This window comes from Hyla sarda, chromosome 1, assembly GCF_029499605.1.
Source record: "Hyla sarda isolate aHylSar1 chromosome 1, aHylSar1.hap1, whole genome shotgun sequence".
In the NCBI taxonomy this organism is placed as follows: Eukaryota; Metazoa; Chordata; class Amphibia; order Anura; family Hylidae; genus Hyla; species Hyla sarda.
This window is the reverse complement of record NC_079189.1, coordinates 372,640,251-372,656,000: the sequence shown is the minus strand read 5'-3', so window position 1 is coordinate 372,656,000 and position 15,750 is coordinate 372,640,251. Positions and strand designations below refer to the sequence as shown.

Below are 15,750 nucleotides of genomic sequence, written 5' to 3'. Positions count from 1 at the left end.
AAATTGGAAAGATGCAACCACCTCAATAATAATAATTATTAGTAGTTATACACTCACTCAGGCACAGGAATCCGTTTTAAACAAGGGATTAAAATTTGCCCCAGATTGTACATTAAAAAAAATTGACATATATTGGTGTTGAGAAGTTTATTCGTAACTTATGTTTGAAAAAATATTTTTTAAAACATCCTCTAGAACGAAAAACATCTGACTCAGAATACATACATACTGAATGCCGACCTAAGTCCTGGTTATATCCTAAATCAGAAATGGGTTCAGATTTGGCATCTTTTAGAAAATCTGTAGAGAATGATTTGAGACAATTGAAAGGGAAAAATAGAAGAACCTATAATATTAGTCTAAGAGAAAAACAAGCCATTCAAGAACTTAAAACTAATCCAGAGATCACCATCAGTTCCGCGGATAAAGGCGGGGCGGTGGTGATTCAAAATTCTGAGGACTATACTAGAGAATGTCTGAGACAGTTGGGGGACCCCACAACATATAAAAAATTTGAAGCAGACCCCACATTGAAGTTTAATGAAGAACTGACAAATTTATGTAAAGAAGCTTTGGAAGTTGGAGTGATTAATGAAAAAGAATCCAGTTTCATACTGAACACCCTCGAACGTTTGCCCGTTTTCTATTGTTTGCTCAAAACCCACAAGGATTATTTTCACACACCCCCCCCCCCCGGTAGGCCTATAGTTTATAGTTTCCGGTATTGGGTCATTGACATCTAACTTATCACAATACTTAGACCGTTTTTTGCAGCCATTCCTCAAACAGATAGATCATTATCTAAAAGACACAACTCAGATAATTAATATTGTTGAAAAACTCACTTGGACATCAGAACATATACTCACAACTCTAGATGTAAGTTCATTAAATACCATCATAGACCACCAGTTGGGGATTCAAGCAGTTACCAGATTTCTGGAAAAGGGTAATATTAAACCAGAGCAAATCACATACATCACATCAGCGATTCACTTTATTCTTACCCATAATTTTTTTTATTTTGAAGATCATTATTATTTACAGCAGACAGGTACAGCCATGGGCACCAAGTTTGCGCCGAGCTATGCCAACCTCTTTATGGCAACATGGGAACAAGATACCATCAGTCCCAAGCTCGGCGCAAACCTGGTGCTCTGGAAAAGATACATAGATGACATTTTTTTAGTTTGGCGGGGTGCTCAGTCTGATCTGGAAGAGTTTATAAAAGATCTAAATGTGAATAATCATAATCTAAAGTTTACATCTACGATAAATAGAGAAAAAATCGAGTTTTTAGATTTGGAAATTTATGTTACATCCAATAAATTACAGTGCAAAACATTTGTGAAACCAACTGCCAAGAACAGCTACATACAATTTAACAGTTGCAATCTGCCTAGGTGGCTGATAAACATCCCCAAGGGTCAATGTAGGCATTTAAAACGAAATTGTACTCGGGAAACACCGTTCCAAGAAGAAGCTAGGAATTTAACTTTACAATTCATAGAAAAACAATATCCCATACAAGTGATAGAGAAATTCTTTGGGGAGGTAAATAAATTGGACAGAAAGACCTTTTTTTGAAAATCAATCATTCTAAAGAAACAGGGATATGGGAACAACAACCGAAAATAGTTTTACCTTATAACATTGACAATAAAACAGTAGAACAAATTTTAAAAAAACATTGGCATTTAGCACAAAATGATAAAAGTATTGGTAGTACATTACCCCCAAATCCCCCTGTGATTTACACAAAGGCCCCAAATTTGGGGATCCCTGTAGCTCCAACGGTGAAAAATCCGGGCAACCAAAAAACCTCTCAAACCTGGTTGACAACTAAGGGTTTTGTACGTTCTGGGAGTTGGCCAAATTGTCGTACCACACATGGTCCAAAAAAAACTGTAGAAGTTCGTTCTACGGTTAATTCATTTAGTTGGAAAATCCCAGAATTGATAACTTGTAATACTAAGGGAGTAATTTATGTGTTACAGTGTAATTGTAACAAACAGTACGTGGGACGAACAAAAAGATCCCTCAGAATTAGGATATCTGAACACATATACAATATTAGAAAAGGTTGTCTCAAGCATCCTTTGTCTAGTCATTTCTCAACATGTCATAATAGGGACCCTTCGGGGCTAGTGTTTACAGGAATCCAGCAAATCAAACAAGATTGGCGAGGTGGTTGCCACATGGTGAGAATGTCCAAGGCGGAGAGTCAGAAGATATTTGAATTTGAAAGTTTGGAACCGAGGGGCCTTAATTCAAATTTGGAACTCTTCGGTTTCTTATAGGGCGTGGATTCCGTGCAGAGGCTGGCCCCGTTGCTAACACCCGGGGCTATCCTCTGACCGTTCCCCACGCCCTATGATTATATAAATGAACACAGTATAGAATGTTTGTCCTGCTTTCTCCTCTAGATCAGCATCCAAGTCACATAGAAGAATATATTTTTAATATATTAATATATTTCTATTTTTATTTGTCTTTATTTGTCTTACGTCTATTATCATTGTTTCATCATTTTTAATTATTTATATTTTCATTTATTTTTCCATTTATTTATATCATTATTATACTTTATCTTACTCACTTATTACTTTTAGTATTATGGCAACATTGATGAAAATTTTACTAGTTGATATAAAAACCGTTGCTCCTAACAACCACTGGAACTATCCATGTCTCCATGAAAATGGAGTCCATCCCAGTATTTTTAGATCTTTTAGGGATACATCAGGTGTTAATCATAGGGACTATATATAAAGACCAGAGCTTCAGACTGATTTAGACACCACTGAGGAAGGGGTATTTTAATATTTATAATATTTTATTCCTTTTGACACCCCGAAACGCTTTTGGTTTTTGTTATTTATTTATTTTTTGAGATCTGAAGTTTTTTTTGGATTATTGCCCTGTTCATACTCTGCGTTTTATATTAAATAATTGTTTGGACATTGTCTGGACATTATTTGGACGTTTTTTGATGGAACATTCATTGCTATAGCTGTGACAGAAACAAGGGACTTTTTATCCCCATCTAGCGGCACGGACTACAAGTCCCAGTATAATTTTCTAATTCAGTGTACAAACCTCCGCTAATCTGCATCATTTGCATCATATACACCATTGAAACCACCCTTGGAGTGCCTATGTACTTGACTGAAATCAGCTGACCCATGACATCACACGCCACCGGGGATTACCGAAGAATGCGCTGTGAGCAGCAGCTGCATCGAGGCACGTTACCTCTGCAGCCTGGAGCGTATGGACTGAACCTTCAGACACCGGGACCCCGAATCATAAGGGTGGTGAGTGGCACACAGTGCCGAGAACGTCTTCCTTTTTAGGATTAACAGCGGAGACGACTATATGCCTTATTGTACCAGAAAATATACAGTATAATATTATTGCGGCACAGGAGAAACATTATATGCTTCTTACAGGATTGAAAAACTGTTATAAATTTACCCTTATATAAATTGCCTGTGGAACTGTTACAAGCCATTTGTGGAACTGATACAAAATATCCAGAGATTTGTCACATTATTGTTTTTTATTATAGGACGGATTTTATATCATTTGTGGAAATTCTCTTTTTTGCAGGCTATTTTTTCTTTTAGGATACTCTTCACAGGATATTTTTAGGATATATGTTTAGGATATATTTTATTTTTACAGATGAGATCAATCGCTTACCATTTGTACTGTTTAAATTCAATATTTGTATGATTACATATGGGCAGAAGTTATTAGTGAGCAAATAATCATTTTACTTTAATTACATTACACATCCGTAGGGCCCTGCGGTTTGTGGATTGGTTATATTCATAATAAATCTTTTACAATATTGTCTAGTGAATCCATTCCTCCATCACATACCTGTTTGAACAGGTGGGAGACTGAGGACTGAGTACTTTTTTTTAATAGATTTGCAAATTACTTTTATATAAAAATCTTAATCCTTCCTGTACTTATCAGTTGTTGTATGCTCCACAGGAAGTTATATAGTTCTTTCCAGTCTGACCAAAGTGCTCTCTACTGACTGATCACGACTCAGGACTGATCATGGAATCTATGAGGTTAATGCTGGAGAGATTGGCGTGATCCCGGTCTCGGCAGCTGACAGCCGGGACCTGCTGGCGATCTCCTGCAGCGCATTGAGCTAAGCAGGATATCGCCAGGACGTATGCATATGTTCAGTTGCGCTAACACGTTAGCAACTGGGACGTATGCAAACGTCCTAGGGAAGAAAGGGGTTACGATTTTTAAATAGAAATAATAATAACAAATCTGTTTAACTTTTTGCCACCAGTTGATTTAAAAATTTTATTTTGCCATCAGAGTACCCCTTTAAGAAGACTAGGCTAGCTGAGTGGCAGGCAGTAGAAAGGGCAGGGTTCTATTTACTCCCCTAGCTTTCCCAGTCTCCTGAAGAAATTATCTGTATGGGGAAGTAGCCACATTGAAGAAATGTTTATTTCCTGAAATGGCACCAATAAGTTAATTATTGAAAATGCCTCCAACGAAACGTAAAGTTAAAGCCCAAGTGCAATCAAAGTAAAAAAAAAAACATTAAAGAACAGCATTTTCCTCTCCCACAAGGTTTAGGTAGAAAGCAACATCGGGTACTCCGCTAGTTACATGTAAAATAACTGAATACCTATACATTACATGCTATAATTATAAAAGGCACCCAATTTAGGGTGGGTTCACACTACGATTTGAATGTATGGCTGCCGGATGCGGTTGTGGGGAGTGAAAACCGGGTGCTCCCGTATCCCAGCCGGACCCAGCCTGTATCTAATGCATTTCAACGAGACGACCGAAGTCAACCAGTGACTCCGGTCGGCACATTTTTGCCCCGTATCCAGTTTTCTGACCGGACGTAAAACCGTGGCATACCATACAACATATGTGGTACCTGTTACAAGAAACTTGCAAAATACATATGCTGCCAAAATGTAGACAGAGCTGATAATTTCAGATACACAAACAATGCAGTACCGTGGTGTTGCCTTCTGAACAGCTTGTCTTTTATCATCCAGAATACAGTTTGTAAGTTTTACAGCAGCACTCATGGACCCATCAGAGGACATCTTGATAGTTGTTGAAATCAGACCCAGCTTGAACTCTGCAAGTTTTAAACTAATATCTCTTACACTGATTGTTTTCTGTCAAAAGAGGAATAAACTAGTTATACAACTGTCGTAAGTGCAGATCAAGAAAGGCTACATTTAGGTTTCCCATTCCAATGGTTATTACCAGAGGGGAGCTTGGGCCGGAGCTATACAAGTTTAAAGTAAGCGAGTCAAACTGGAAATCCAACTTCAACGTGGTCTTCACTTTAATAGTTGTGTATGTCTCAACTACAGCTGCGGTCACCACTGTTGTGCCTAACAAAAAAAAAAATCAAGATTAAAATAAGGAGACTTTTTTTGTACTTCATTGGGGACACCTTACTGATGGGTCTTGCCAATAGGAGGCGTTGACACTAGGAAAAAAAAGTAATCTGCTCCCTGGCAGGATATACCCGCCCACTGGAAGTGAAGTAAGCAGTTTTGTCACAAAGCAGTAGGAGAAGCCAACAAAGAACATGTCCGAAAGACCCTAGAAAGAATCCCAGATAAAAAAAAAAAAACGGAAAAGATAAGCCTGACAAAAAATGAAGAAATGGGTGGGAACGGTGTCCCCCAATGAAGGCTACGAGAATGAGATTTACGGTACAAAAAAAATCTCCTTTTCTCTGTCGCTCTTCATTGGGGGATACCTTACTGATGGGACGTACCAAAGCAGTCCCCTAGGGTGGGAAAGACAACCACCAGGGAAAGGAAAACAGTCCAGAGACCGAAACCGCTCGACCGTAAGGCCCGCGGACAAGATCCCGGGCCAGAGACAACAGAGGCCAAGAAACTGAGCTCCCAGAAGAACCCCCGTCCATGGAAATGGACTAGGACGCCAAAAGGAAGAGACCATCCTATGTAGATACTCTAAACCTTCGGTCCAAATAGAGAAAAGAAAAGGGGACTAGGAAGCCAGATCGGACTAACCAGACAGAGGGCTAGTCCGGCACTAAGGAACACGGTCGGCCGCGTGGGACCGGAGATGCGCTGCCTGCAACTGTAGGTCTCCGGTCAGCCTATAAAGAACTCGGCCAGAACACTGTGTGCGCGCAATGAGGCCGCTGTCGGCCGCGTGGGACCGGAGACCCGCTGTTGCAGCTGTAGGTCTCCAGTCATTCTAATAAAGGATGCGGCCAGTACACTGCACCTGGCCGCAATAAGTAGTAAGTGGGTGTATTGCACCCCCACTGGGGAAGTGGACGGCTGCGTGGCACCAGAGCAGCAATGAGTCTCCGGCCGAATGAGAATGAGTGTGCCTGGCCGCAATACATGTGGACATGTTGGGCCCAAAGAGAGGGGAGGGCAGGCCCTCCGGACTACAGATGAGCAAGGGAGAAGGAGAAGGGAGGTTGTAGTACATACTCACCCATGGCTCCATCTTCTCATACTCACCCTGAAGTCTTCAGCCAGTATTAGGCCACGGTGCATCAAGCCGGGCTGCCCTAGCGAGGCGAGCAGAGGCAAGTGGGGGACCCAGACCCAGGGTACTACCGCCAGGCCATTGGCGATAAGGGGTTGACGGCCCATACTCTTATGCACTGTGACCCTTTGTAGCATGTGGTTGATCAGGTAGCGCCATGCTCTTGTTGCCCAACCTAGAAAAATGACCTAGGAAAAAGAATCTAACTGGACATACTTAACAAGAAAATAATAAAATAAATGAACAGGTCTGGGGAGCTCCAGACCTGTGTCTTGCCTCCTACTGACACTCGCTAAAACTGGTTACCTCACTTCCAGTGGGTGGGTATATTCTGCCAGGGAGGAGCTGACTTTTTTTCCTAGTGTCAGCGCCTCCTAGTGGAAAGAGAATATACCCATCAGTAAGGTGTCTCCCAATGAAGAGCGACAGAGAAATAGTCATTTAGACTTCTGAGTAGTGTCTCTTGAGTTTAGTATGCTATAATCCACACACTGCAATAGTCAGAGTATTCAGCTGTTTATAAACTAAAACATAGAAACTCTCCCATTATAAGTCTTGAAGGTTTTCATTTGAAGTTACCTGAGGTGATGTGAGATGGGCTATTAGTACCGCTGCTTGAAGTTTCACTTTTATTTTTCTCAGGATCAGACTTATCTGAGGTTTCTCCTAGGTTTTCATTCAATGTCCTGAGAATGATCGTCAAGTCCTCCTGCCCTAGAATAAGCTATAACAGAACACAGAACAATTGTCATAATTCTTATTGAAGTATGGTTTGTACATCAGTTAGGGCTCAATCACCATTTAGCTGTGTCATCACATGGATTATAAAGCATTTCACAGTGCCAAAACATATCATTACACTGCCTGCATAATATCTCACATTTAAGGTCCTCAAAAGTTAAAGGGGTATTCCAGGAAAAAACTTTTTTTTTTATATCAACTGGCTCCAGAAAGTTAAACAGATTTGTAAATTACTTCTATAAAACAAAATCTTAATCCTTTCAATAATTATCAGCTTCTGAAGTTGAGTTGTTGTTTTCTGTCTGAGTAGAAGAGGTTTGCTATGGGGATCTGCTTCTAAACTGGGCGGTCCCCAGAGACAGGTGTCATCAGAGAGCACTTAGACAGAAGAAGAACAACTCAACTTCATCAGCTCATAAGAACTGAAAGGATTAAGATTTTTTAATAGAAGTAATTTACAAATCTGTTAAACTTTCTGGAGCCAGTTGATATATAAAAGTTTTTTCCTGGATAACCCCTTTAAACACTCTTAGTAACTATTCTCCACTCTGGGGGCGATGAACAGAGAACCTACTCTATTATCCCCTTAAAGACAATGGACGTAAATGTACGTCCTGATGTGTTGGTACTTAATGCACCAGGATGAACATTTAGGTCCTGTACATGATGCGAGCATTATGCACGGAAGGTCCCGGCTGCTATCAGCAGCCAGGGACCTGCCAGTAATGGTGGACATCAGCGATTGCGATTATGTCTGCCATTAACCCCTTGGATGCCGTGATCAATACAGATCACAGCATCTGCGGCAATGTGGGTGTTTAAACGAATGATCAGATCGCTCGCGGGGATCCAATCATCCAATATGGCGGCTGGAGGTCCCCTCACCTGCCCTGCCCGTCATCCCGGCATCATCTTCTCTAGTCTAAAATCGAGCAGACCAGAGAAGAAAATCGCCGATAATACTGATCAGTGCTATGCCTTTGCTTAGTACTGTTCAGTATATGCAATCTAAAAATTGCTATAAATAGTCCCCTATGGGGGCTATAAAAGTGTAAAAAATAAAATAAAAATACTAAAAAATGAGTGAAAAGGCCCCTCGCAATAAAAATATAAATGGCTTCTTCATATAAAATATAAAGTGTCATTTTCTCTGTTTTGACACCAACAGCTACATGACACTGTTGGATCATGGCCTGGCGCTAACATATTCCCTTTAACAAAATGAAAAATTTTGACTTAATTTTGCTGCCATCGAAACCTACATTCATTGGCTTTAGATGTCCAATGATCTTAATATCTGGAATATCACTGTACCAGGCAGCTGACAAATTACGCTCAATTGTGATGTCCAGATTTAACGGTTGGAGCAGTTCTATCTCTGATCTCAAAGATCCATTTTCAAACAGGGTTCTGTGAAAGAATAAACAGAAAAGAATAAGGTGTCATTTTTATTGGCAAAACTATTTCATTTCAGCGTTACAGCTCTACAAAGAGCTTTACAAATATATTTGTGTATGAGTTTTTATTTAAACAATTTATACAGTTACATACTGAAGTGTAATATAAGGTACATACTGAAGTGTGATAGTTACAAAAGAAGAGTGGAAAAAAAAATATTATTTAGCTATAAACCTGTATAACTTGAGATCACTCAGCTTCACCATTATACAGTCAACCACAGGTGGTAGACTACTGCGGATTCTTGGTGTTACAATAGAAAAATTGTTCTTTATGTTGATGAGACCTAAATCTGCAACCAGTACATTTGTTGATGTAGAGGACTGAGGCACAATCACAACAGGGGCTTTAATGTTAATGTCCAAAGATAGTCGGAAACTGTGCTGGGCCAGCTCTTTCACACCACTGGCAGCCTTTTCTGCAGCATGTACTGTGGCTTCCGTTAACGCTTCCTTAGCTGTCTGGAAATTATTTATGAAAGCCTAAAAAAATTACAAAGAAATGGCTATTGCAAAACCACTGTACAATCACTTATGTAGAATAATTCAATATAAAAAGCAAATGACTTACCAGAAGAGCTGAAATAAATTTGTTGACAAAGATGACCTGTATGCATCCCACTGTCAGTGTGATCGTGCTATCCACTATGTTCATATCATTGTAAGCAGCTCCTTCAGTAGCACCAACATAAGAGACCATTTTAAAACTGAAGACTTCTTTTCCAGTAATGTAAACCGCCTAAGAAAGAAGAAAGGAACTATAGAGTGCTAAAACTATAAATAATCATACATATACACAGATCTTCTCGCAACAGTAAAACCACCTTCCTAATATTGTGTATGTCCCCCTTGTGGTGTCAAAACAGCTCTGACACATAAAACATAGACCTCACAAGTCTCAAGGTGTCCTTTTCTATCTGGCATGAACATGGTCAGCAGATCCTTTAAGCCCTTAATGACCCGGGGTTTTTCCGTTTTTTGCAGTTTCGTTTTTTCCTCCTTACCTTTAAAAAATCATAACTCTTTCAATTTTGCACCTAAAAACCCAAATGATGGCTTATTTTTTGCACCACATATTCTACTTTGTAATAACATCACTCATTTTACCCATAAATCTACGGTGAAACGGAAAAAAAATAATTGTGAGACAAAATTGAAAAAAAAAAAGCCATTTTGTAACTTTTAGGGGCTTCCGTTTCTACGCAGTACATTTTTCGGTAAAAATGACAATTTCCCTTTATTCTCTAGATCCATACGATTAAAATGATACCCTACTTATATAGGTTAGATTTTGTCGTACTTCTGTAAAAAATCATAACTACATGCAGGAAAATTTATACGTTTAAAACTGTCATCTTCTGACCCCTATAACTTTTTATTTTTCCGCATATGGGGCGGTAGGAGAGCTCATTTTTTGCCCCATGATCTGATGTTTTTTTGGTACCATTTTTGTATTGATTGGACTTTTTGATCGCTTTTTATTCATTTTTTCATGATATAAAAAGTGACCAAAAATACACTATTTTGGACTTTGGAATTTTTTTGCGCGTACGCCATTGACCGTGCGGTTTGAATAATGATATATTCTTATAATTCGGACATTTCTGCACACGGCGATACCACATGTTTATTTTTATTAACACAGTTTTTTTTTTTTAATGGGAAAAGGGGGGTGATTAAAACTTTTATTAGGGAAGGGGTTAAATGATTTTTTGCAGTGTTACAGCTCTCATAGGGGGCTATAACACTGCACTCACTGATCTTTTACATTGTTCAATGGTTTCTCATAGGAAACCATTGATCAATGATTCTGCCGCTTGACTGCTCATGCCTGGATCTCAGGCACTGAGCAGTCATTCGGCGATCGGACACCAGGAGGCAAGGTAGGAGACCCTCCTCGTGTCTTACAACTGTTCAGGATGCCGCGATTTCGCTGCGTCGATCACAAACAGCCCCATGAGCTAACCGGCAACGATTTACTTTCACTTTAGAGGCGGCGTTCAACTTTGAACGCCACGTCTAAAGGGTTAATAGCGTGCGGCACCGCGATCAGTGCCGCGCGCCATTAGCCACGGGTCCGACCCACTATGACGCCATGGCCACACGCAATTAAGACGGGAGCGGACTCAGGACATACCTGTACGTCCTGGGTCCTTAACAGATTAAAGGGGTACTCCCGTGGAAATTTTTTTTTTTTTTTTTTTTTTAAATCAACTGGTGCCAGAAAGTTAAACAGATTTGTAAATTTCTTCTATTAAAAAATCTTAATCCTTCCAATACATTTTAGGGGCTGTATACTACAGAGGAAATGCTTTTCTTTTTGGAATTCTCTGATGTCATGACCACAGTGCTCTCTGCTGACCTCTGCTGTCCATTTTAGGAACTCTCCAGAGCAGCATGTGTTTGCTATGGGGATTTTCTCCTGCTGTGGAGAGCAGGTCAGCAGAGAGCACTGTGGTCATGACATCAGAGAAATCCAAAAAGAAAATAATTTCTTCTGTAGCATATAGCCCCTAAAAAGAACTGGAAGGATTAAAAAATTTTTAATAGAAGTAATTTACAAATTTGTTTAACTTTCTGACACCAGTTGATAAAAAAAAAAAAAGTTTTCCATGGGAGTACCCCTTTAAGGCCTGTAATTTGCAAAGTGGAGCCTCTAAGGAACAGATTTCTTCAAGCACAGATGCTTGATCTAACAATTTAACACCTAGATCTTCCTTTCATGTCCCTCAAACCATTACGGAATCATTTATGCATTGAGTTAAAGGGGTACCCCACTGAAGAAAAAAATTTAACCAACTGGTGCCAGAAAGTTAAACAGATTTGTAAATTATTTCTATAAAAAAATCTTAATCCTTCCAGCACTTATCAGCTACAGTTATGATCCACAGGAAATTATTTACTTTTTGAATTTCCTTGCTGCATAACCACAGTGCTCTCTGCTACAATGCCCAAGCATTGTAGGTACTGACCACAGCAGAGGTTTTCTATGGGTATTTGCTCCTACTCTGGACAGTTCCTAAAATGGGCAGAGGTGTCAGCAGAGAGCACTGTGGTCAGGCAGAAAGGAAATAAAAAAAAAAAAAAAAAAAAAAAAAAAAGGACTTCCTGTGGATAATACAGCAGCTGATATGTACTGGAAGGATTAAGATTTTTAATAGAAGTAATTTACAAATCTGTTTAGCTTTCTGGCACCAGTTGATTTAAAAAAAAAAAAAAAAAAAAAAAGGGTTTTCCATTGGAGTACCCCTTTAACCTACTACTCTAGCCATCAAAATCGGGCCCTAATCAAAGTAATTCAAAATCTTACAATTGAAAGTAAACATACATCTTTGTAGAAGCTACTAACAAACAGCGCAATTTTGTACAATGAATTAACAGGTACATATATCTTACACACAAAGTAAAATAATAAAACAAAACAAACATTTGTGTAATAAATCAAGGCCACACAAATGCCAAATAATAACCCCACAGACAAATGAAGTATCAAAAAAAATATAATAAAGGGGTGTCGTTAAAAACTACAACTTTATTCAAAATAATCAGTAAAATGCACCAGATGAAAAAATTGTACAATTACCCAAAAAGAAGTGGACACAAGAAATCAGTCTCTCATGTCCCTTATCTACAGGGATATACAAAGAGGGAAAACATAAAAGACACTACTTTACTGTTTAGGTGATATTTAGAGATGAGCGAACTTACAGTAAATTTGATTCGTCACAAACTTCTCGGCTCGGCAGTTGATGACTTTTCCTGCATAAATTAGTTCAGCCTTCAGGTGCTCCGGTGGGCTGGAAAAGGTGGATACAGTCCTAGGAGACTCTTCCCTAGGAATTTATCCACCTTTTCCAGCCCACCGGAGCACCTGAAGGCTGAACTAATTTACGCAGGATAAGTCATCAACTGCCAAGCCGAGAAGTTCGTGACGAATCGAATTTACTGTAAGTTCGCTCATCTCTAGTGATATTACACAAACAGTATCACTGCAAGTAAACAGTACACATATAATCTGGAAAGCAAATTTATAATAGAGTGTACAAAATACACGCGTTTCCAAAGCGTTTCTGTCCGCATGCACACATTTCTCCAAACATGGGGACGTCTTCAGGGGGCGAACCACATTTAATGGCAAATTTTTGCCATACATAAAGATGTAGTGCCACCAATTCTTTAAAGACATTTACTTATAGGATGAGAATTTTTATGTATAAATATACACCATGCCCAAATGTGTCATGTAGCCAGGGAATCATCCAGTAAGGGTCCAGCAGTTGCATCCAGATATTATAACAGATCCCGCAGGCTGCATGATGACTCCAAGACACTGACGCTGAGTGGAGTGACCGACAAAGTCCTGCAGTGGCAGGATACCGGGTGCGTATCCACACGTTTAATGCAGCTCATGGTGAAGCCTGCGTCTTTGGAATATCCCTGTAGATTAGGGACCTGAGGGACTGATTTCTTGTCTCATCTTCTTTTTGGGTAATTGTACAATTTTTTTTATCTGGTGGCTTTTAAAGTAAAATAATACCCAGTTTAATCACCAAGCTAAAATTCTTCTCTGGCATAAGTAAATATATTGTTTTGCACAATCTAAATATATATATATTACTAGCTGAGTACCCGGCGTTGCCCGGTTTTTTCTTCCTAATCCTTGTTGGGGAGGAAAATAAACAAAAGAGGAAGATTTTGACTTCATATCCCGACCACCTATCCCGTCATCCTATCCCGTCATCCTATCCCGTCCTCCTATCTCGACCTCCTTTCCCGTCCTCATATCACAACCTTCTATCCCGTCCTCCTATCCCGTCCTCCTATCTCAACCCCCTATACTGTCCTCTTATCTCGACCTCCTATACCGTCCTCCTATCCCGGTCCTCCTATCCCGTCCTCCAATCTCGACCTCCTATCCCGTCCTCCTATCTCGACCTCCTATCCCGTCCTCCTATCTCGACCTTCTATCCCATCCTCCTATCTCGACCTCCTAACCCATCCTCCTATCTCAACCTCCCATCCCGTCCTCATATCCCGACCTGTAATATGTGTACCAGGTATTGAAATATCGCCATGCAGAAGTTATGTGAGAACATACATTTCCCATTGATTTGCATGTGACTTTAAACAAAAACCCTGACCCTCACAAATGAGGGTAGTTAAGGGTTAAATTAACTATCCTATATTTTAAGTGGACATATAAGTAACATGTGACCAAGTATTATCGAAATATCTCCAGCGGTTTGGAAGTTATGCAGTAACATATATTTTCCATAGATTTGTATAGGACTTTAAACATAAACCTCGCCCCTGGCAAATGGGGGGTGAGTAAGGGTTAAATCACCTATCCTATGTTTGTTGCTGACATATAAGTAACATGTGCCGTTTGGAAGTTTTTGTGGAACATACATACACACACGTTGAGTTATATATATATATATATATATATATATATATATATATATATACTAGCTGAGTACCCGGCGTTGCCCGGTTTTCCTTCCTAATCCTTTTGGGGGAGGAAAATAAACAAAGGAGGAAGCTTTTGACTTCATATGAAGTCCTCATATATTGTTGTCATATCCCGACCCCACATCCCGACCTCCTATCTCGACCTCCTGTCCCGACCTCCTATCCCCGTCCTCCTATCCCGACCTCCTATCCCGTCCTCCTATCCCGTCCTCCTATCCCGTCCTCCTATCTCGTCCTCCTATCCCGACCTCCTATCCCGACCTCCTATCCCGACCTTCTATCCCGACCTCCTATCCCGACCTCATATCTTGACCTCCCATCCCGACCTCCCATCCTGACTCGTAATATGTGTACCAGGTAATGAAATTGCTCCAGCCTAACGGAAATTAGATGGGAACATACACTTCCCATTGATTTGCATGGGACTTTAACCCCTTCAGGACGGAGCCCATTTTGGCCTTAAGGACCGGAGCGTTTTTTGCACATCTGACCACTGTCACTTTAAACATTAATAACTCTGGAATGCTTTTAGTTATCATTCTGATTCCGAGATTGTTTTTTCGTGACATATTCTACGTTAACATAGTGGTAAATTTTTATCGATACTTGCATCCTTTTTTGGTGAAAAATCCGTAAATTTGATGAAAAATTTGAAAATTTAGCATTTTTCTAACTTTGAAGCTTTCTGCTTGTAAGGAAAATGGATATTACGAATACATTTTTTTTTGGTTCACATATACAATATGTCTACTTTATATTTGCATCATAAAATTGATGAGTTTTTACTTTTGGAAGACACCAGAGGGCTTCAACGGTCAGCAGCAATTTTCCGATTTTTCACAAAATTTTCAAACTCAGTATTTTTCAGGGACCAGTTCAGGTTTGAAGTGGATTTTAAGGGTCTTCATATTAGAAATACCCCATAAATGACCCCATTATAAAAACTACACCCCCCAAAGTATTCAAAATGACATTCAGTCAGCGTTTTAACCCTTTAGGTGTTTCACACGAATAGCAGCAAAGTGAAGGAGAAAATTCACAATCTTCATTTTTTACACTCGCATGTTCTTGTAGACCCAATTTTTGAATTTTTACAAGGGGTAAAAGGACAAAATTTTTACTTGTATTTGTAGCCCAATTTCTCTCGAGTAAGCACATACCTCATATGTCTATGTAAAGTGTTCGGCGGGCGCAGTAGAGGGCTCAGAAGGGAAGGAGCGACAAGGGGATTTTGGAGAGTACGTTTTTCTGAAATGGTTTTTGGGGGGCATGTTACCTTTAGGAAGCCCTTATGGTGCCAGAACAGCAAAAAAACCCCACATGGCATACCATTTTGGAAACTAGACCCCTCGGGGAATGTAACATGGGATAAAGTGAACCTTAATACCCCACAGGTGTTTCACGACTTTTGCAAATGTAAAAAATAAATAAAAATTTTTGCCTAAAATGCTTGTTTTCCCAAAAAAAAATTATTTTTAAAAAGGGTAATAGCAGAAAATACCCCTAAAAATTTGAAGCCCAATTTCTCCCG

At 39.6% G+C, this 15,750-nt stretch overlaps 1 protein-coding gene across 2 annotated transcripts in view; it reads right to left on the bottom strand.

Annotated features, from left to right (window-relative positions):
* Positions 1-15,750, bottom strand: part of VPS13A (vacuolar protein sorting 13 homolog A) — a 350,725-nt gene that overhangs the window by 160,745 nt on the left and 174,230 nt on the right. For both annotated transcript variants that reach the window (XM_056523518.1, XM_056523526.1), the window contains exons 32-37: positions 9,319-9,486; positions 8,923-9,230; positions 8,553-8,700; positions 7,129-7,273; positions 5,272-5,402; positions 5,014-5,180 (exon numbers count right to left, since the gene is read on the bottom strand). In XM_056523518.1, the coding sequence (XP_056379493.1) occupies positions 5,014-5,180; positions 5,272-5,402; positions 7,129-7,273; positions 8,553-8,700; positions 8,923-9,230; positions 9,319-9,486 (1,067 nt within the window). The remainder of the gene's footprint in view (positions 1-5,013; positions 5,181-5,271; positions 5,403-7,128; positions 7,274-8,552; positions 8,701-8,922; positions 9,231-9,318; positions 9,487-15,750) is intronic.